General features: G+C 45.4%; 1 protein-coding gene across 4 annotated transcripts in view; it reads left to right on the top strand.

The window, feature by feature from the left end:
- The window catches only part of LOC130282588 (DPY30 domain-containing protein 1-like), a 180,214-nt gene that overhangs the window by 94,548 nt on the left and 61,681 nt on the right, over positions 1–23,985 (top strand). For all 4 annotated transcript variants that reach the window (XM_056530957.1, XM_056530958.1, XM_056530960.1 and 1 more), the window contains exon 3: positions 13,539–13,661. In XM_056530957.1, the coding sequence (XP_056386932.1) occupies positions 13,539–13,661 (123 nt within the window). The remainder of the gene's footprint in view (positions 1–13,538; positions 13,662–23,985) is intronic.

Below are 23,985 nucleotides of genomic sequence, written 5' to 3'. Positions count from 1 at the left end.
CTAAGTTTTGTTGGGCGTTTTGAAAAACCAGCCTCTGAGCCCAAAATTGCTGAAAAACGCCAAACTGAAAAACGCCCAGTGGATCTGGCATTTTGCAGTTTACTATTGACTTGCAGCTAATATCTGGACGCGGCATTTTTTCAGCGGGAAAATTGCAGTTTTTTACGCCGTTTTTGTAAAAAAAATCCTCAGTGAAATTCCAGCCTTAATGTTGTGGTTCATGGCTTCAGGTAAGCCATGTGCCTCATGGGTTAACAAAATGTCTGCCAACTAGAGATCGACCGATATCGTTTTTTTAGGGTCGATACCGATAATCGGTGCAGGTTAGGGCCAATAGCCGATAACTTATACCGATATTCCGGTATAAGTTATCGGCTATTTATCCCCCTGCGACACCGCTGCAGATCATTGATTTAAAGCAGGCGCTTTAAATCAATGAACTGCAGCGGCTTTTGTGGTGCCATAGACCGCCGCCGCCCGCTTGTCTCCCCCTGCCTGTCCGGGGGTCCTGAGTCCTATCAATGCCAACGATCCGTGCCCCCTACCACCCCACCACGCCGTTTCACACCCCCCACCGCACCGTCCCGACCCCATTGCCTCCCCCATCCCCGGTTTTATAATTACCTGTTCCCGGGACCCAGGGTCCACTCTACATCTGGCTCCGGTGGCATCCTCCTGAGCTGTCACTCTGCGCACTGACGGTGACGTCGCGTCACGTCACTCGTCATTGCGCACAGCGTAACGCAGGATGCAGCAGGAGCCAGAAGTAGCGTGGACCCCGGGCCCAGGAACAGGTAATCATAAAACCGGGGATGGGGGAGGCAACACGGTGCGGGTCGGTGGTGACGCGATCACCCGGAAAATAGGGCTGATCGGAGTTGTCAGCAACAGCCCGGATCAGCCTAAGGGATAGGAGTGAGGTCGCAGAGCTGCGATCTCCTCCTATCCCCTGCCATTAGCAGAACGGAGTTCTGACCAATGGCAGCGCAGGACAGGGGGTTGCCATGGCAACCCCCCGTTCTGCGCACCCCAGGATGTCGAGGGGATCGTGGGAAGAAGATGGAGGCCATACCTGCAGGAAAAGATGCCTGGGGACCCGGAATCTTCGCTGTAGACTGCTGGATCGTGGCTCAGGCAGGGAATTGAATTGAAAGTGAAAGTAAAACGATCTTTACTGTGGTAACCACTAGGAAGGCCAAACTGCAACTCCCAGCATGCCCAGACAGCCAAAGGCTGTCTTGACATGCTGGGAGTTGTAGTTGTGCAACATCTGGAGGGTCACAGTTTGGAGACCACTGTTACAGTGGTGCCCAAACGGTAGCCCTCCAGATGTTGCCAAACTACAACTCTCAGCATGCCTGGACTGCCCAGGCATGCTGGGAGTTGTAGTTCTGTAACATCTGTCCCTTCAGATTTAGCAATTTTCATGAATTTTTTTTTAAAATGCTGCTCTACTTTGAAGCCCTCTAATTTTTTCAAAAAGCTAAAATATGTCTATTTTATGATGCCAATATAAAGTGGACATTGTTATTTGTGAAGAAAAATAAAATTTAATGTAAATATCCATTTTCCTTACAAGTAGAGAGCTTCAAAGTTAGAAAAATTCCTAAATTTTCATGAAATTTTTGGATTTTTCACCAAAAAAGGATGGAAGTAGCGCCGAAAATTTACCACCAAAATAAAGTAGAATATGTCACGAAAAAACAAGCTCAGAATCAGAATATTTGGTAAAAGCGTTTTCGCGTTATTAATTCATAAAGCGACGGTGGTCAGAATTGCGAAAAAGGGCTCAGTCCTTAAGGGGTTAAAATTGTCATCTTCTGACCTGATCTGAAGTTTTTAGCGGTACCACTTTTGTATTGATCGGACTTGTTGATCGCTTTTTATAAATTTTTTCATGATATAAAAAGTGACCAAAAAGACACTATTTTGGACTTTGAAATTTTTTTGCGGGTACGCCATTGACTGTGCGGTTTAATTAATGACATATTTTTATAAATCGGACATTTCCGCACGCGGTGATACCACATATGTTTATTTTTATTTACACAGTTTTTTCTTTTAAATGGGAAAAGGGTGATTCAAACTTTTATTAGGGGAGGGGTGAAATGATCTTTATTCACTTTTTTTTTCCACTTTTTTCTTTGCAATGTTATAGCTCCCATAGGGACCTATAACACTGCACACACTGATCTTTTACATTGATCACTGGTTTCTCATAGGAAACCAGTGATTGATGATTCTGCCGCTTGACTGCTCATGTCTGGATCTCAGGCACTGAGCAGTCATTCAGCGATCGGACGCCAGGAGGCAGGTAGGAGACCCTCCTTGCTTCCTACAGCTGTTCGGGATGCCGCGATTAAGACACGGACATCTCGAACAGCCCCCTGAGCTTACCGGCAGTGATCTACTTTCACTTTAGATGCTGCGTTCAACTTTGAACGCCGCGTCTAAAGGGTTAATAGAATGCGGCACCTCGATCATTGCTGCGTGCTATTAGCCACGGGTCCCGGCTGTTGTTAGCTATCACGTCGTGGCCCCACGTTATAGAAAGGGAAAGGACTCAGGATGTACCAGTACGTCCTTGGTCCTTAAGAGGTTAACTAAGCAGAATTAGTGGAGCCTAAATGTATTCATAAGCCCCCCAAAGCCAAACTATTAATATGAGGAATTCTGGCAGATTTATATCCTAACAGTTAACAAACAATATTGACAATCACTCAGAATGCAGCAAAAGATAATAATGTTTAATAAGATAATAAACATATTCTAGTTAATCACTTGTAATACTAACTAGACAATTATCTATGCAGTACTAAGTACATATCACATGATGGCCAGAAAGGCAGATCAAGGCTATCCAAGCGATTTCATTTAGACAAATATAAAATGCACAGAAATGATACAGTTTTATACTTCTGGCGGATGGTACAGTTTTGATACAGTTTTATAGCGGTTCTGGTGGATGGATCGGCCTATGGTGACCCATGAGGCCCTGTAACCTGGAGGCCTACATCTTGGAAAATGTTCCAGCCACAGCTAGAGGTGGAAAGGGAAAGAGACCCCAACAATGACCAGCAAAGTCTTTTATCTAAAAGAAGCCCCTCCCAGATTCTACCCCCTCCTGGTTATTCCCTGTCCATAAAACACCTCCAAGAGGCAGTCAGGCAGTTACATTACTTTACATTGAAATGAACCCTTCCTGTGTTGAAAAGGTGGCATTTAACCCTGTGAAGCTTATGGGCAAAAAAACACAAATATAGCAAATAAAATGTATGTCAGTTTCATATCCATAACAAATGTCCCTGTGGTCTCCAGTACGCTGGAGAGACATACTAATGTATAAGAGACCGCATAGATAAACCTAAATCTACAAGAAGATGGCAAAAAAAATATTCCCTACCATTTTTAAGAAAGGGGGCATACAATATCCCAACTGAAATTTCAAAGTGATTGAAGAGATAACCTTACCTGGGAAAGGGGGGTGACATTAAGAAATTGAGAAACGTTTTGGATTCATTCAAAAGTTGAATACGATAGGAGCAAAAGGGCTATGAGTTAACCAGTTTTTTTGTGATAAAGTAGGAGAAGCAGTTTTCACATTTCGTTTGCTAAAGATGATTTTCCCATATATATAATTACTAGCTTTTGCCCGTGGTTTCGCTCGCTTTAAATTTGGGGTAACATAGATTTACTTTTTACGATCCTATAGTAATGAGGCTGCTCTGGGTAAAGTCTACAGGCATCCAAACAACCCAAAACATTACATCTGCTGTTTCATAGAATTGAAGATCGACATCCTTTGAGGACTTTTACAGAGTCTGCACATAGGGGAACCAGCCTTCTTCCGCTGCTTATATACTGCCAACAGTCCTCCTATCCCGTCCTCCTATCCCGTCCTCCTATCTTGACCTCCTATCCCGTCCTATATCGACCTCCTATCCCGATCTCCTATCCCGACCTCCTATTCCGACCTATTCCGACCTCCTATCCCGTCCTCCTATCTCGTCCTCCTATCTCGACCTCCTATCCCGTACTACTATCCCGTCCTCCTATCTCGACCTCCTATCCCGTCCTCCTATCCCGACCTCCTATCCCTTCCTCCTATCTCGACCTCCTATACCGTCCTCCTATCCAGACCTCCTATCCCGACCTCCTATCCTGTCCTCTTATCCCATCCTCCTATCCCGTCCTCCTATCCCTCCTATCCCGACCTCCTATCCCGTCCTCCTATCCCGTCCTCCTATCCCTTCCTCCTATCTCGACCTCCTATACCGTCCTCCTATCCAGACCTCCTATCCAGACCTCCTATCCTGTCCTCCTATCCTGTCCTCCTATCCTGTCCTCCTATCCCGACCTCCTATCCCGACCTCCTATCCCGACCTCCTATCCCGACCTCCTATCCCGTCCTCCTATCTCGTCCTCAGCAAAATCTGCATGGGCAGCAAAATCTGCAGCAGCAAATCTGATGCAGATCTGCAGTAAAAATATGCATGTGTGAATTTCGAAAAATTATTTCTTGTTCCTTTTCTACGTTTTAAAAACAACACCTGTGCAAAAATTCGGGTTTCTAGGTCCAAGGGTTTAGGCTGGGCGTTGATGAGTCAGTGAGTCAGGTCTTCTCCTTTTATATATAAGATAACTTTTAATATGAGATACTATATATATTTTTCCATTACACAATTACATTTTCATCAATAAACTAAATAACGGGGATCAAAATTGAAGTACATTTGCTGTTTACTTTTTTTTCATATTCAAAGCATTTTATTGAACCAAACAAAAACAAACAGATGGGCAGCACATCAGTAAAGTACATCAGAAAAGGAGGGCACCGCCTCCCAAAGCGGAAGCAAAAGTATGCATCACATAATAGTCAAGGTATACATGGTAAAACGTGATAGACAAGTAACAGGCATCCCAAATACACATTACAAAGGCTGCAGTAACGAGAGGGGAGCTGACATGAGCATATATGATTGCTAAACCATCTGAGTATAAAAATATAACAGATATGGAGAAACAGAAACAAGTAACAAAGGGAAGAAGAGAGAGAGAGTAGAATGTAGAAAGGAAGAGGGGTTGGGAGGGGGGAGGGAAAAGGGGGGAAGGGAAGGAGACACAGACACAGTAAGGCAGGAGGGGAGGGTAAAGCCGGGGGGGCGATCCCAGGGAAGGCGAGTAGCAGCGCCCGCGTCTCATGAGCCCAGGGAGAGGGTACCAAAATCCGGGGAAGCCACAAACTCAGACCACGGCAGCCAGCGCAGTAGAGAACGCTCAGCGCGAGGGGTAGCAACCACCATACACTCTTCCAAACCCTGTATGTATAGCACTTCCCTAAGCCACTGAGCTACAGTAGGGGGCTGGGTGGCCCTCCATTTCCTGGGGATAACTCGACGTGCAGTAGCCAGCAAAAGGCAAGCCAGACCCTTCTTAAGAGCATTTATCCTACCCGGGAGTAGAGACAGCAGTACGACTTGAGTAAGTCCCGTTACTTTCTGAATCACCTGCAACACCCCTGTCCAGAAAGGCAAGAGAAGAGTACAATCCACCCAGATATGAGAAATCGTCCCGGGAGCCGCACCACACCTCCAGCACACCTCAGGAACTGTAGGGAAGTACCGATGCAGTAATGCTGGCACTCGGTACCATCGTGAAACAATTTTATAGTTCATTTCCTGCAAATTCACAGAGACAGAAGCCCCGTGGCAGAGTGCATAGATTTTAGTCCAATCCTGTGCGCTAAAGGTGAGGCCCAGTTCCCGCGACCAATACACCCCCCCCCACGTCGCCCCCACGTTGGACAATAAGAGGGCATAGATCACCAATACTGAGTGTCCAGGAGCTGCCGGTTAAACACACAGAGACTCAAAAGGCAGGAGGGGCCTATGAAAGTCCAGGGACTGCTTCCAGGTGGTATAAAAGTGTCTAAGCTGGGTATACTGACACAACTGAGCCGGAGTAGGAGGACCACCCTGGAGCACCTCAGATATCAACTTCAGGGAACCCAAGTGGAGAACATGGGTGAACATGAACACATCCCCTCTAGCTCTACCCAAAAAAGAAAGTGACCGATTACCCGGAGAGAAGTCGGGGTTACCCCTAATAGGCGTCAGGGGACCGTTGGGGCGCAGGAGACCCGCTCGACCAAAGGAGCGAAGACACACCCGGAGCACTGATCGTGCGATAAACGGGAGGCTCGCCATATGCGCAGTCGACCAATACGACGTGCGTAACCATGGGAGTGAGGGGAGCGGAATAGGAGCGAGCATGGCCTCCAGACGAACCCAAAGTTTCCCTCTTTGGTGGTGGAACCAGTCCACCATTCCTGTCGCCACAGCAGAAAGATAATAAAGGTGGGAATCCGGGAGGGCAAGTCCACCCTCGGATTTAGGACGGACTAGAGACTTACGGGCCACGCGTTGTCCCTTGGTACCCCAGACATATTTAGTGAACAACCTATCTAAAGATTGGAAAAACAACCTCGGGAGGGGAATAGATATAGTCTGGAAGAGATATAGAAGTCAGGGTATGAGGACCCCTCATAACAGTGTCCACAGCATGCTCCTCCACCGGAGCCCGCAGGGGCCAGGGGCTCCCCCCTGAGGAGGACCAGGAGTGGCTCGGAGAAGCAGGGGGGTTCTCCATAGGGATAGCTGGGGCCTGTGGCACCTGCGGGGGAGGCGAGGGGGCCAGCACCGCGGAGTACAGGAGAGGGGACCCCTGAGTAGGCGGGATGGATGCCATAGCTGTGGGGGCTACTCCCAGTGGAGGGAGAGTCCTGTTGGGATCCTGGGGCAGAGTCACACGGCGGCCCAGGGGGGGCCCGCTCCGCGGACTCCGGCAGGCCGACCAGCGGGGTAAAGAAATTAGAAAAAGTCGTAGGGGGTGCCCATGGGCTTGCTGTACCCCCGGGTCCCCTGCTCTTCGCCCTCCGCCCCATGGAACAGGCTGATAATTCCTCCTAATGTCGGGTGGCCACGGAGCTCCCTCAAAACACGTCTACACTGCGTGCATAGGTAGACACTCCCCCCTGTTAACTTTTTTTATGTTTCAGTAATGTAATCTATATATATAAAACTCAACTTGTGTGTGTGTGTGTGTGTGTGTGTGTGTGTATGTTCCACAAAAACTTCCAAACCGCTAAAGATATTAACATGAAACTTGGCACACATGTTACTTATATGTCAACAACAAACATAGGATAGGTGATTTAACCCTTACTCACCCCCATTTGCCAGGGGCTAGGTTTTTGTTTAAAGTCCCATGCAAGTCAATGGGAAATATATGTTACTGCATAACTTCCAAACGGCTAGAGATATTTCGATAATACTTGGTCACATGTTACTTATATGTCCACTTAAAATATAGGATAGTTAATTTAACCCTTAACTACCCCCACTTTTCAGGGTCGGGTTTTTTTTTTTTTTTTTTAAAGTCCCATGCAAATCAATGGGAAATGTATGTTCCCATATAATTTCCGTACGGCTGGAGCTATTTCATTACCTGGTACACATATTACGAGTCGGGATATGAGGACGGGATAGGAGGTCGGGATAGGATGTCGGGATAGGAGGACGGGATAGGAGGTCGGGATAGGAGGTCGAGATAAGAGGACAAGATAGGAGGTCGAGATATGAGGACGGGAAAGGAGGTCGGGATAGGAGGTCGGGATAGGAGGTCTGGATAGGAGGTCTGGATAGGAGGTCGAGATAGGAGGTTGAGATATGAGGACGGGAAAGGAGGTCGAGATATGAGGTCGGGATAGGATGTCAGGATAGGAGGTCGGGATAGGAGGACAAGATAGGAGGATGGGATATGAGGACGGGATAGGAGGTCTGGATAGGAGGACGGGATAGGAGGTCTGGATAGGAGGTCAGGATAGGAGGACAAGATAGGAGGATGGGATAGGAGGTCGAGATATGAGGACAGGAAAGGAGGTCGGGATAGGAGGACGGGATAGGAGGTCGAGATGGGAGGTCGGGATAGGAGGTCGGGATAGGAGCTCTATATTGGAGGTCGGGATAGGAGGTCGAGATAGGAGGTGGGGATGTGGGGTTGGGATATGACAACAATATATGAGGACGGGATATGAAGTCAAAAACTTCCTCCTTTGTTTATTTTCCTCCCCAACAAGGATTAGGAAGGAAAACCGGGCAACGCCGGGTACTCAGCTAGTCTATATTATATATATATATATATATATATATATATATATATATATATATATATATATATATATATATATATATATATATATATATAAAACTCAACGGGGGAGATTTATCAAAGGATTTAGACTGGTTTTTCTTGTCTAAATTTGTCGCACAGAAAGTCGCAGTCTAAATATGTGTGACTTTTCTGCGACTTTTGCTCTAGAGGATTTTTAGAACATGATGCATTCTAGTCTATTTTAGACGGAAATGCATTGAAAAATGCATTGGTGCTGAATTTATCAAAAGCGACTTTTCAGCGATAAGTCGCATAGGCTGAAAGTACGCCGAAATGTCAGACCATGTTTGAGCAGGTTTAAATATAGTCTAAACCTTAGATCCCGAAGTCTGTGCACAGAATTTATCATTTTAATAAATTAGGTGCACAATAGACCGGCCTAAACCTCTGTAGTTTGGTCTATATTGATGCGGGACATAGACAGCTTTGATAAATATCCCCCAACATGTGTGTGTGTGTATGTATGTATGTATGTTCCACAAAAACTTTCAAACGGCTAAAGATATTAACATGAAACTTGGCACACATGTTACTTATATGTCAGCAACAAACATAGGATAGGTAATTTTAACCCTTACTCACCCCCATTTGCCAGGGGCGGGGCTTATGTTTAAATGCAAGTCAATGGGAAATATATGTTACTGCATAACTTCCAAACGGCTAGAGATATTTCGATAATACTTGGTCACATGTTACTTATATGTCCACTTAAAATATAGGATAGTTAATTTAACCCTTAACTACCCCCATTTGTGAGGGTCAGGGTTTTTGTTTAAAGTCCCATGCAAATCAATGGGAAATGTATGTTCTCATATAATTTCCGTACGGCTGGAGCTATTTCAATACCTGGTACACATATTACAGGTCGGGATATGAGGAGGGGATGGAAGGTCGGGATAGGAGGTCGGGATAGGAGGACGGGATATGAGAAACGGATAGGAGGTCTGGATAGGAGGTCAAGATATGAGGACGGGAAAGGAGGACAGGATAGGAGGACGGGATAGGAGGACGGGATGCGGGGTTGGGATATGACAACAATATATGAGGACTGCATTGTCCTCCCCAAAAAGGATTAGGAAGGAAAAACCGGGCAATGCCGGGTACTCAGCTAGTTACAATTATAAAATTGAAAAAGGCATTGAAGCAGAAATATGTCTTGCGTCTTAATACTATGTGTTAATAAACTCTTAAGTGCATACAAAAAGAATAAGCTTGTGGCTGGATTCTTTTTTGGTGTTGCATATTTTTCATACTGTCTTTAATCGTCTGGGTGCCATAACAGATAGCAGACTTAACCCCTTCATGACCTTCATGGGGTTTTTCCATTTTTGCACTTTAGTTTTTTCCTCCTTCCCTTTAAAAAAAATCATAACTCTTTCAATTTTGCACCTAAAAATCCATATGGCTTATTTTTTGCGCCACCAATTCTACTTTGTAATGACATCAGTCATTTTACCCAGAAATCTATGGCGAAACGGAAATTCATTCTGCGACAGAATTGAAGAAAAAACTAAATTTTGTAACTTTTTGGGGCTTCCGTTTCTACGCAGTACATTTTTCACTAAAAATTACACCTTCTCTTTATTCTGTAGGTTCATACGATTAAAATGACCCCCTACTTATATAGGTTTGATTTTTATCATAACTATATGCAGGAAAATTTATACATTTAAAATTGTCATTTTCTGACCCCTATAATTTTTTTATTTTTTCGCAAACGGGGCGGTATGAGAGCTAATTTTTTGCGCTGTGATCTGAAGTTTTTAGCAGTACCATGTTTGTATTGATTGAACCTTTTGATCCCTTTTAATTCATTTTTTCATGACATAAAATTGACCAAAAGCACTCTATTTTGGGCTTTGGAAGTTTTTGCATGCACGCCATTGACCGTGTGGTTTAATTAATGAAATATTTTTTTTAATTTGGATATTTCCGCATGTGGCGATACCACATATGTTTATTTTTATTTACACAATTTTTATTTATTTTTTAATGGGAAAAGGGGGGTGACTCTTACTTTTCTTAGGGAAGGGGTTAAATGATCTTTATTAACTTTTCTTTTTTCACATCTTTTTTGCAATGTTATAGCCCCTATAGGGGGCTTCGTATAAATGGTTAACAGCGCGCGGCACAGCGATCAGTGCCGCGAGCTATTAGCCATGGGTCCTGGACATTGCTAGGTAATGGGCCCGACCCCTATGATGCAGGGCCACGCCGTGGCCCTGTGTTATAGAAAGGGAGAGGACTCAGGACGTGGATACTCCTGTGGAAAACTATTATTATTTTATTTTTATTTTTTAAATCAACTGGTGCCAGAAAGTTAAACAGATTTATAAATTACTTCTATTAAAAAATCTTAATCTTTCCAGTAATGGAAAGAAAGTGCAGAAAATGCGGGGGTTCTGACCTCCGAGAGCTACTGAGATTGTGATATTATGCGAAGATGTAAAAGGTACACATTAACTTTTTTATTATAAATAAAGTAACAACTGGACAACGCATTTCGGCGTGTTCTCACGCCTTCCTCAGGTCCATAAAGATAATTTTATGGTGTCCTGTTCTGATTCGCCTGTGTGCGCCTGTGTGCTGGTTCGGCCAGCACACAGGTGAACCAGAACTGGACACCATAAAATTATTTTTATGGACCTGAGAAAGGAGTGAGAACACGCTGAAACGTGTTGTCCAATTGTTACTTTATTTATAATAAAAAAAAGTTCATGTGTACCTTTGGCATCTTCGCATAATATCACAATCTCAGTAGCGCTCGGAGGTCAGAACCCCCCGCATTTTCTGCAATTTCTTTCCATTACTGTCTCTTCCGTACCCTGTTTTGGGGCGACAGACAAGGGGGCACCGAGCAGCAAGCTGAAGCATCCCACAACTTACCGTTTACTCCTTCAGAGCCGTGCTATACCCCACGCACAGCCCCCAGAGGTCAGTACCACCACATAAGTTTGGTGGTGGGCATCTCTTCTTCTCTTCCTTATTTTACATCCACCTACTACGCCAGAAAGCGCCCCATATTTCCTTCTCCTACATTTTAAATCTTTCCAGTACTTAACAGCAGCTGTATGCACCACAGAAAGTTGTATAGTACTTTTCTTTCTGACCACAGTGCTCTCTGCTGACACCTCTGTCGGTGTCAAGAACTGTCCAGAGCTGTAGAGGTTTGCTATGGGGATTTGCTCCTACTCTGGACAGTTCCTGACATGGACAGAGGTTTCAGCAAAGAGCACTGTGGTCACACTGAAAAGAACTTCACAATTTCCTCTGAAGCATACAGCAGCTGATAAGTACCGGAAAGATTAAGATTTTTTAATAGAAGTAATTAACAGATTAACTTTCTAGCACCAGTTGATTTGAAAAAAAAGTTTTCCACCGGAGTACCCCTTTAAAGCAGACCTGTCAACAGGAATACAGGGATGTATTTCAGCTCATGGCTAGATGGGGATAGCCATCATAATTCCAGGCATACCTTTTTTTATTACAATAGCCCTTTCCATTGACGAGATATAAGCCTTATGCAAATGAGATTCAAGTGCCCATGAGTTGTTTTCCAGCACGGAAGGAGCCCAAGCAAGTCCAGCTTATGTCCTTTTTTATCACTGCCCTACAACCCGGTTGCATTCACCTACCTTGTTTGACTGGGCTTACCTGGGCTCTTGCTGTGCTAAGGAACACTACCTGGGCAATTGAGTCTCATTTGCATATTAACAAAAAAAAGCTCATGTCTTGCCGATGGAAAAAAAAACTGTTAAAATTAAAATAGTATGCCCAGAATCATGATGACTAACCTTAGCTAGCCATGGGTTTATTTACATCCCTGTTTTCCTGCAGACAGTCCACTGTAAAGTTGTTTTCTAGGACTTTTATATTGATGGTCATTATGTTAGATAGGCCATCAATATGTTTTTAAAAATAGTCCGACTCTTTCAGTCATGGTACTTGAGCGAGTGCTGCAGCTTTGTCAGTGTTTACCAGGCAGAGCGGTGTACATTTTCTAAACGAAACTGAACTACATGTATTACTAGTCACAGGAAAAGAAAGAACATAAGCTGTAAAAACTATTGTTGCCTGTTCAGTGTGCCCCTGAAGTCTGTATTGTCTTCCCTGTTCATTGATAGGTTGAATCAGTAAAGCTGCAAACTGGTGAGTGCAACGTTCTTTGCTTTATTTGTTTTCATTGAAATGAACTGTCACAGTGGAAAGCAAAATGTGTCCAGTCTCTCAGTGAAGTCTGCTCTATTCACCTGCACTAAGCGCTCGAGACTGTGCAGTGCTGTGCCAGATTGAACCCCTTCCTAAATATTGTAAATGATGTATTGTGCTAATAAAGAGGCTGCAGCACTCAGTCGAGCTCCATGGCCTCCAAGTTAATCAGTGGGAGGTGCAAGAAGGTTTACTCCCACCAACCTGATATTTGACATATCAGTCTAAAAGTCCTAGAAAGCTGCTTTACACAATGAGGGCGATTTATCAAAACTTATGCAGAGGAAAAGATTAGGGATCGACCGATAGCGATTTTTTAGGGCCGATACTGATAATCTGTGACCCTTCAGGCCGATAGCCGATAACTTATACCGATATTCCACTATCCCCCCCCCCCCCACCCGGCCCCGCAGAAGCCACTGCAGATCAATGATTTAAAGTGGGCGCTTTAAATCAATGAACTGCAGCGGCTTTTGCGGGGCCAGAGACCACTGCCGCCGCCCGCTTCTCTCCCCCTGCCTCTCCTGGGGTCCTCCCTAGTCCAACCACCACTGTCGCTGCCCCATTGCCTCCCCCATACCCGGTTTTATAATCACCTGTTCCCAGGGTCTGCGCTACTTCTGGCTCCGGAGCGTTCCCTGCCACAATTAATACAGTGAGTTTGGTCTCCTCCCGGCCTGGCAGGAGACCAAACTCAGGAAGTGTTTCTTTGCACTGAGCTTGATTGACAGCTGCACAGAGCCTCACTGTAAGCTGCAAACAACCTCATTGAAAGCTGCACAGACTGAAAGCTGCACAGAACAGGACAGAGTCTGAGGTCTTCTATTCATCACAGCACTACAAATATGTGAGGGCGGAAGTGGTCTCCCAGCTGCAGAAGTGTAAGGAGTAGTTAGGAAACATAGTCTGAGTTAGTTTAGAAAAGTTTATTTGGTGACAGGTACTTTTAAGTCAAGTTAAAGTTATCGAGTGGTGTAAAATAAAAGCCTTTATTACTGTATATTTTTTAATAGTTTTAATTTAAAAAATTGCCAATTAGGATTAATTTTATAATTCTATTCTCTTTTTTTTTCTTTTCTTTTTTTTTTATATTTAAGAGGAGACTGGATAGGGAACAGCTAGAAAGAGAAAAAGAAGAGGCAAGACAAGAGCTTGAGACAATTGAAAAACTAAAGCAAGAAGAGTTTTTAATCCAGGAGAAGATTAAAGAGCAACAAAAGGTGGGAGCTGTCATGGCTTTTGATTTTGGGTCCTTTTAAACAAACAGACAACTGCTTTATACGAACGCTGATCAACTATGTGTTAGTCAGTTCACACTTGTTAAAGAGGTACTCCGGAGGAATAAATAATAATTTCCAATTAACTGGTGCCAGAAAGTAATTGCTTCTATTTAAACAGCAAAAACAAAATGAAACAAAAATGTAGCCAGCACCTAGCCCAATACATGGGTGCACGCGGCTGTGGCAAGTACAAGACATGTAAAAAAATTTTTTTTTAAATGGCAGCAACACACTTGGTCAACAAAATGGAGGCTCTTAGCGCACTTTTTGATCAAAACGTGTCCCCCATCCACCACGCGGAGGTGGCCTCATATAGGATGGGACCCTAACATTCACTCACCTCAGGCTGGGCGACATGCTGGATCCACTAACAACCTAAAACCACCTCCTGTGAAAATAGGGGAGGGGATGCACGGCTACAGAGGGAGCCACTCCTCCCACATTGCACAGCAAAAACAAAATGAAACAAAAATGTAGCCAGCACCTAGCCCAATACACGGGTGCACACTGCTGTGGCAAGTACAAGACATGTAAAAAAAAAAAATATATATATAAAAAAAAAAAAAAAAAGAAGAGGTGGTTTTAGGTTGTGTAAGGATTCCTCCTTGGGGATTAGCTCTGGGATCGTCCTGGACTACACCACAGGATGCGTTTCTTCTCAATAAACCAGCAAACAAACACTTATAATGCAAATCTGGCACCTTGCCAGTTTTATTAGACAGGTTGCAGGGTAAGAAATAAACAAAAAGCAGGAACAAAACAAAATCCTAGACAGTCTGGTCACTGACTAAACTCACCAGCTTGTCCTGACTAACAACCGCTGAGCTTCCCTCAGCCGGTTAAACATATGTCCCCCTGCAACCTTCTACTCACAATGTCACTCTCTTTGAGCCACTCAGCTCGGGCTGTGTACTCCTCAGCAGCCTCTGTCTCTTCCCTACAGCCCACATGCTGTCTCCTAGGAAGAGCCCCAACTATTCTGTCTCTTTTCCTTTTAAAACACACACTTTCCCTTCCTGATACCTCATTAATCAGGCCACAGGTGGAGCATTCTGCAGAGATAGCAAGGGAAATACACCCTTTCCTTGCCACACTGCCACATATCCCCCCCCTCTGCTCAGACCACCGGGAAGGAGCACTTGTATTCAAAAGGCAGAGTCCAACTGCCTTTCCTTTTCCTTGAACAGCTACGTCCAACAGGTTTTGAGGCAATTGGCTTCCTTCATCAGTAGATTTTATCTGCACCACTTCAATGGTGCACCCTTCTTTCATTCGCACTTTCATCAGCCACCGAGCACAAGACTTTTGGTCACCTTTGACAAAATCCTTGTAAAAAGCTCCATTCATGTCACACCTTTCCAACACCAGGTTCTTCATCTTGGTCTGTGCAGTGCTCTGGACACTAGGTGCGGACAAGGCAGATGCTCTAAGCCATTGTCTTCTTCTGTTACTGGTATGACCATTGCACAAACTTTGCTGGTGGCCAACCGAGCCTGTATCACCCATTTGCAGGTCTTCTAAGTCATCCTCCACAATTTCAGGAGGCTTCCCTTTAATGCACCTGTCCATCTTCTCCTTGAGACGGACTCTTCTCCAAATTCTACTTCTGCGGACTTTCTTCCAGTGTTTTCTAATCCAGTGCCTCTCAGGGTTTCCACCACGACCCAGTCTTCTATCACAGTGACCTCTTTTTAAGGACTCTGCTTTCTTATTAGCCCTTTCTTTAGGGACACCGACTTTCACAGGCTCATTTTTAGGCTGAGAACTCTTGGATCCTTTAGCCAGTTTTTCACCTGCACCTTCAGATGTGTCACTGACATTACTTGCAGCTTCTGCAGTTATCTCTGGTTTAACTTCTACCTCAGGAGAACTTCTCTGCCTCAGAATTTTCACCATGCAATGTCAATAGCTCTGCAGCTTCAGAGGACTTCCCATATGGTTTCACCTCAGTCTGAGCTTCAGAGGACCTTTCATATGGCTTCTTCTCATGGTCTTCAGACTCTACTGTTTCTTGCGTCCATTGTTCAGACTCCGCCTTTTTTAGAGAAAGCATCCCTGTCTTCAGTAGCTTTTGCCCCACAAGCAGTTTTTCTTCTTTTACATGGACGGCTGTGGCCTCAGTTTCCATCTGAGACACTTTTAACCTCTCGTTAGCCAGTTCTACTATAGCTTGGTCACGACTTTCTTTTAGGACCTTCATGTCCCCTTCCAGCTTTAAACATTTCTGCTGCTCACTCTTGAGCTTAGCAGAGTTCTTCTTCTCACTTTCCAGCAATTCTGTCAAGTTTTTGACAGTATCCTCCAGGGACAGCAGTTGTTCTCTCATCTGCTCATTGTCTTTATTCAGTTGCGCCATCTTGGACATTTTCTGCTCATAGACTTTTAGCTGAGCCTCTTGTTCAGAGAGCTGAGTACCCAGTGAATCCAAGACAGCTGCACGAGACTTAATATGCGTTTCGTTCTGCACCTCCAGGCTCTGCACCTTATGAGCCATTACCACTTTCTCCTTCTCCAGCTCTTCCATGGCTACCAACCTAGCCTTGTGATCACTTTGTAGAGCCAGATATGCCCCACACAGGACATTCACTTCTTCATCCTTGAATGAGATCTGCTTGGCCAGAATCTCCAATTCTCTCTCCTTGCTGGTCATAAGACCCTGGGAGCGGGACAGTTCATCCTGCAGAGCCGCCAACTCACTTTTGTGGCGCTCCATATCTTTCTGCAGCTGAAGCGTCGCTTCCTGCTCTTTATTCAAGTCTGCAAGCGTTTTTTCTTTCTCCTCTGTCAGGTGATGAACTACTTCTTCCTTTTGAGACAATTTAGCAGAAACCATCTGTAAGGTTTCTTCAAGGTTCTGGATCTGCTCCCTTTTTTTACCAAGACCAGCGCGTTTTTTCCGAGATCTCTTACTTACAGCGGTCTCCTTACTCTCACTGCTGGACCTTGTGACATTCTCTTGTCCTCTGACAGTCACCTGTGTTTGGCCTGTCTCTTCCTTCAAGCCAACTCGTTCAGACTCTTTTCCACCTTTAGGAGTAGTCTCCCCCTTTTCAAGGGTCTTGGTCACTTGGGCTTCAGGGTAGTTCCTGGACAGTCTCTCTGGACTGTCTCTCTGCTCACTGGCACACTTCTCTTTCACTTCAACACTGTCTCTCTGCTGCCCAGCAGAAAGGTCTAGGGCTCCTGGGTCTGCAACAACATCTGGTCCAGTGGTTCGACCTTCCTGGTCACGATCCATCCCTGGTCCAGACATCACATCTCCTTCACTCAGGACTCTGTCTGTGACAGTAAGCGCAGCACCCAGCTCCACATGTACTCTCTTCAGTACTTCTGTATTATCCACAGACATCTCTGTAGCTTCTTTTCCAGTCACCTCTTCCAGATGACCGCGCAACTCTAGCCCCAACTTGGGCTCATCTTCAGATGGCAGATGGAACCCATGTTCCTGTATCTGATCCGTTTCTGGTTTCACTGAAGATTTTGTTTCAGTCAGAGGCACACTTGTCACTTGAGTCACTGGATCCTCTTGGACTTGACTCAGGGTCTGGTCTTCAGCTCCCCCAGCAGTCTGGCAGACCCCTATCTGACCTACATCTAGTGACTGCTGACACTCCCCGTCCTCAGCCTCTGCTGAGTAACTCTCCACTAGTGTGTGGTGCAAGTCAAGTGTTGTGGGCCTATCAGGTGTACCTGCTCTAGTTACCCGACAGTCTTCCCATAATTGCTGAAAAAATTGAAAATCCGTCCCCAGTACTACATCATACTCCAAGGAGGGCTCTATTGCAACCTTGTGATCTATAGTACCATAGGGAGTAGAAATACAGACATTAACCATTTTATAACCCCAAATACCAGCCTGCATAGACACTATAGCGGGGTCTGGCTTTCTCCTGCTGGACTTTACCAGACTTATTACACATCTAGGGTCTAACAAAACCGTCATCTTTTTACCTTCTATTTCCAGCTCACACAGGTTTTCTTTTGTCCTGTCAGAGGTGGCAGCAGTATACATTACATCTGAACACATCAACATAAGTTTTTCAACAAAAACATTATCAGATTGCACATGTTCAAAATTTACAGGACAGTTCATAGCACTAGGACCTAACTCAGGCAAAGTGTGTTTTGTTACATTTTCTCCCAGTCCTGCATTTAACATTTTCTGTTCACCAGATTTTTTTCAATCCGATCTGCACAGTGTGAACAGTCCCATCAGTCTCCATGAGGGGTTCTCCACCCTCACATGATTTTGCAACTGGACATAGGTTGGTACCACCTTGAACACTGTTCACACAGTCAACTAGGGAAACACCACCCTCCGACTCAGCCTTTTTATGCACAGTCCCATCATTTTTATGCACAGTCTCATAGTCACTAAACATGGCCCCCATAACCCCTGGAACAGTCTTACCAGAATCTCTTGCCGTCCAGTCAGTTAAGGGCTGGTGCTGGACACCTCTCACCAGCTTCTCTGCTGCAGAACATCGCTCCACTTGCTCTTTAAGTAGCTCTGCAACCTTAAACCCAGCATCACTGTTAGGCTGCAGTGCACACTGTAGTCTTGCAGCTTGGCTTACTCCCACTTTAGTCAGGATCTCTGTCTTGACTTTCTCATAGTCCCGTAAGATCTTTGGATCCAGTTCACAATGAACTTTTTGGGCATCTCCTCCAATGAATCCAAACACCAAGTTTCCCCAGTGTGACTTAGGCCATGCCTCATGCGTAGCAATCTTTTCAAACTCTGCAAAGCTTGCTTCCTCCTGCGCTGCAGCAGTCTGCAACAAAGCACTTATCAGGACATCCATCTTGCAACACTTCAAACCTTGCAAACACAGTACAGTCCTCTGCCGAAATGTCAGCCGCTTGCCAACAAAATGTTTCCGTTGCCCCTAGCAACGCCTTTATACACAGTCTCAAAACGTAATCTGCACTCTGCAGGTGGCCCGTCCACCTGTCTCCTTACTTGAGAAAGAGCGCCCACTCGCTTGATGCGATCTGTTGCCCCTAGCAACAACTTCACCACAGGCGCAGTCCTGCTCTTGTACTCCACAGCTGGGCTCGTCCCACTGTCTCCTCTCTGAGAAAGAGTACACCCTTGCAACATGCACAGTAGTTTTCTCTTGGCAACATAGTCACTGCAACTCGACCACTGGTTGCTCCTAGCAACGTGTTTGCCCGCATCCGACACCAATTGTAAGGATTCCTCCTTGGGGATTAGCTCTGGGATCGTCCTGGACTACACCACAGGATGCGTTTCTTCTCAATAAACCAGCAAACAAACACTTATAATGCAAATCTGGCACCTTGCCAGTTTTATTAGACAGGTTGCAGGGTAAGAAATAAACAAAAAGCAGGAACAAAACAAAATCCTAGACCGTCTGGTCACTGACGAAACACACCAGCTTGTCCTGACTAACAACCGCTGAGCTTCCCTCAGCCGGTTAAACATATGTCCCCCTGCAACCTTCTACTCACAATGTCACTCTCTTTGAGCCACTCAGCTCGGGCTGTGTACTCCTCAGCAGCCTCTGTCTCTTCCCTACAGCCCACATGCTGTCTCCTAGGAAGAGCCCCAACTATTCTGTCTCTTTTCCTTTTAAAACACACACTTTCCCTTCCTGATACCTCATTAATCAGGCCACAGGTGGAGCATTCTGCAGAGATAGCAAGGGAAATACACCCTTTCCTTGCCACACTGCCACAGTTGTTAGTGGATCCAGCATGTGGCCCAGCCTGAGGTGAGTGAATGTTAGGGTCCCATCCTGTATGAGGCCACCTCCGCATAGCGGATGGGGGGGGACACGTTTTGATCAAAAAGTGCGCTAAGAGCCTCCATTTTGTTGACCAAGTGTGCTGCTGCCATTTTCTTTTTTTTTTCTTCTATTTAAACATCTTAAAGGGGTACTCCGCCCCTAGGCATCTTATCCCTTATCTAAAGGCCGTCACACCCCCCTCCCTTAGACTTGCATTGAGGGAGCAGAGCCGTATGTCACGATACCCCGGCCCCTGTATCGCCCGTCATCAGCCACGGAGCGATCTTCGCTCCATGCAGCTCATGAACAAGGGTGCTGCAGGAGAGATCGTGGGGTTCCCCAGCTGATGTTTAGGGGTGAAGTACCCCTTTAAGCCTTTCAGTACTTATCAGCTGTTGTATGCTCCAGAAGAAGTTGTGTAGGTCTTTCCAGTCTGACCACAGTGCTGTCTTCTGCCAACTCTGTCCATGTAAGGAACTGTCTGGATCAGGAGAGTTTTGCTATGGGGATTTTCTCATTCTCTGGACAGTTCCTGACACTGACAGAGGCAGCAGCAGAGATCTCTGTGGTCAGACTGGAAAGAACTTCACAACTTCTTCTGGAGCATACAGCAGCTAATAAGTACTGGAAGGTTTTAAGGGAAACTTTCAACAGGTTCCATCTGGTTGGTAATTTACTGTACTGGAGGTGGGCTGCTGCTATATGTGCAATGCTTTCTCCCACCCTCTCCATTGACTACCCTGCCCCCTCCAGCTGATAACTTCACCCCCTTAATGGACCTGTTGAGGAAGAGGAATGAGTATTTATGGAGGGGCGGAGTTTTCATCAGAAGGGGGGTGGAGTTTTCATCAGAAGGGAGGCAGGGTTATCACTGAAGCGAGCAGGAGAAAGAAATACACATACAGCAGCAGCCAGTCTCCAGTTCAGTTAAGAAAAAATACCATATTAACAATAAGAAAAATTGCCCCATGAACAATCAACTGTTTGTGTGGCCATCATCTGTTTACACAGGGAGCTGTGGTGTCTAGTACCCATGATTTTTAGGCACACACCAAAAGATTTGACCAGATGACAAACAAGCTTTTGTTGGGTGATTGCTTGGCCTATTACATGCTGTAATTATTGGGCAACTTAGGTTACAGAGAAATAATGTAACATACACTGCTCAAAAAAATAAAGGGAACACTTAAACAACACAATGTAACTCCAAGTCAATCACACTTCTGTGAAATCACACTGTCTACTCAGTAAGCAACACTGATTGACAATCAATTTCCCATGCTGTTGTGCAAATGGAACAGACAACAGGTGGAAATGATAGGCAATTAGCAAGACACCCCCCAATAAAGGAGTGGTTCTGCAGGTGGTAACCATAGACCACTTCTCAGTTCCTATGCTTTCTGGCTGATGTTTTAATCACTTGTGAATGTTGGCGGTGCTTTCACTCTAGTGGCAGCATAAGACGGAGTCTACAACCCACACAAGTAGCTCAGGTAGTGCAGCTCATCCAGGATGGCACATCAATGTGAGCTGTGGCAAGAAGGTTTGCTGTGTCTGTCAGTGTAGTGTCCAGAGCATGGAGGCGCTACCAGGAGACAGGCCAGTACCTCAGGAGATGTGAAGGAGGCCGTAGGAGAGCAACAAACCAGCAGCAGGACCACTATTTCTGCCTTTGTGCAAGGAGAAGCAGGAGGAGCACTGCCAGAGCCCTGCTAAATGACCTTCAGCAGGCCACAAATGTGCCCACTCAAACGGTCAGAAACAGACTCCATGAGGGTGGTATGAGGGCCCAATGTCCACAGGTGGAGGTTGTGCTTACAGCCAAACACTGTGCAGGACATTTGACATTTGCTAGAGAACACCAAGATTGGCAAATCTGCCACTGGCGCCCTGTGCTCTTCACAGATGAAAGCAAGTTCACACTGAGCACGTCACAGAGTCTGGAGACACCGTGGAGAACGTTCTGCTGCCTGCAACATCCTCCAGCATGACCGGTTTGGTGGTGGGTCAGTAATGGTTTGGGGTGGCATTTCTTTGGGGGGCCGCACAGCCCTCCGTGTGCTTGCCAGAGGTAGCCTGACTGCCATTAGGTACCGAGATGAGATCCTCAAATCCCTTGTGAGACCATATGCTGGTGCAGTTAGCCCTGGGTTCCTCCTAATGCCAGACAATGCTATACCTCAAGTGGCTGGAGTGTGTTAGCAGTTCCTGCAAGAGGAAGGCATTGATGCTATGGACTGGCCCGCCCGTTCCCCATACCTGAATCCGATTGAGCACATCTGGGACATCATGTCTCGCTCCATCCACCAACCCCACGTTGCACCACAGACTGTCTAGGAGTTGGTGGATGCTTTAGTCCAGGTCTGGGAGGACATCCTTCAGGAGACAATCTGCCACCTCATCAGGAGCATGCCCAAGTGTTGTAGTGAGGTCATACGGGCATGTGGAGGCTACACACACACTACTGAGCCTCATTTTGACTTGTTTTAAGGACATTACATGAAAGTTGGATCAGCCTGTAGAGTGGTTTTCTATTTTTATTTGGAGTGTGACTCACATATCCAGACCTCCATGGGTTGATAAATTTGATTTCCATTGATTTTTTGTGTGATTTTGTTGTCAGCACATTTAACTATGTAAAGACGAAAGTATTTCATACGATTAGTTCATTCATTCAGATCTAGGGTGTGTTATCTTAGTGTTCCCTTTATATTTTTTGAGCAGTGTATTTATAAAGTTATTTAGCTTATTTTAGAGATTTGATCTGTTTGTGAAGTGTAAAGTTTTTTAACCCCTATAGGACACAGGGCGTACCCCCTGGGCGACTGGTACTTAGTGCACCAGGACATACCTGTACATCCTGAGTCCCACTGCAAGTATGAAGCAAGTGCAGGAGAAGTAGATCACTGGTAACAATGATCAGTGCTATGCATATTTATAGCACGGATCAGTATTTGCAATCTAAAGATTGCAAAAAAAATAGTACTCTGGGGACTAAAAAAGTTAAAAAAAAACTGTAAAAAAGAAAAAAAAATTGTAAGAAAAGTGAATAAGCCCCTCACCCATTAAAGAAAAATAGCATTCCCCACATTTCCCATTTAAAAAATAAAATAATAATAAATAAATGAACATATTTGGTATGGCGGCCTGCGGAAATGTCCGATCTTTCAAAATATAATTTAAATGATGTTTTTACGGTGAATGGAGTAAACGTAAAAAATTACCAAAGTCCAAAAGTGGTGATTTGAGGTCCCATCACATCCCAGAAAAAAAATAATAAAAAGTGATCAAAAAGTCACAAAGAAAAGTGTTACTAATGAAAATCACAGATCAAAAAATGCCCCATACAGCCCCTTATACAGAAAAAGAGGACAATTTTAAACATTTAACAGTTTTTAAAAGTAGTATAATAATAGAATCGCTTGTAAAGATTTTAGTAGTGTAAGTCAAAAGAAGGCGCAGTCGGCACACCTTGCTGGAATCGACCCTCGATGTGGTGGTAACAACAAACTATAAGCTTGACTTATACCGGTGCTCAGTGAGCAGAAACAAGTACTGCAAAGACTTGGTAGTAGAAGAAAGAAAATGACTCACGGCACTCGCTGGTCATGCTTCTTAAGTTTATTCCACAAGAGGTAACTTCACATGTGGGGAGGGGGTAGGAGTGAAACGGGACGACGAGCGTTCATTTCGCGGCTAAAAGCTGCTTCTGCCGATCCCTACGTCACTTCTGCTTCCTCCATACCTTTAACCAACACATAATTAGTGCACCTGATCTGTAGGGTGGTTAACCCTTACTCCTACCAAGTCAGGTGCATGTAAGTCAATTGCAACAGCTGGACATAGTATGCGTTTTCTATATGCATTACCGCATGTATAAATCTCACAGATAAAAATTCCTAAAAATTACAAGAAAATACTCATAACAATAACTACCGTATATACTCGAGTATAAGCCGAGTTTTTCAGCACGATTTTTCGTGCTGAAAACACCCCCCTCGGCTTATACTCGAGTGAACTCCCCCACCCGCAGTGGTCTTCAACCTGCGGACCTCCAGAGGTTTCAAAACTACAACTCCCAGCAAGCCCGGGCAGCCATCGGCTGTCCGGGCTTGCTGGGAGTTGTAGTTTTGAAACCTCCGGAGGTCCGCAGGTTGAAGACCACTGCGGCCTTCAACATCATCCAGCCCCCTTTAGTTCTGAGTACTCACCTCCGCTCGGCGCTGGTCCGGTCCTGCAGGGCTGTCCGGAGAGGAGGTGGTCCGGTGGCATAGTGGTTCCGGGCTGCTATCTTCACCGGGGGCGCCTCTTCTAAGCGCTTCGGGCCCGGCCTCAGAATAGTCACGTTGCCGTGACAACGACGCAGAGGTGCGTTCATTGCCAACGTACTTCTGCGTCATTGTCAAGGCAACGCCTCTATTCCGGGCCGGAAGCGCGGAGAAGAGGCGCCCCCCGGTGAAGATAGCAGCCCGGACCACCTCCTCACCGGACCACCTCCTCACCGGACAGCC

Source organism: Hyla sarda, chromosome 7, assembly GCF_029499605.1.
Source record: "Hyla sarda isolate aHylSar1 chromosome 7, aHylSar1.hap1, whole genome shotgun sequence".
Classification (NCBI taxonomy): domain Eukaryota; kingdom Metazoa; phylum Chordata; class Amphibia; order Anura; family Hylidae; genus Hyla; species Hyla sarda.
This window is presented reverse-complemented; position numbering and strand designations above follow the sequence as displayed.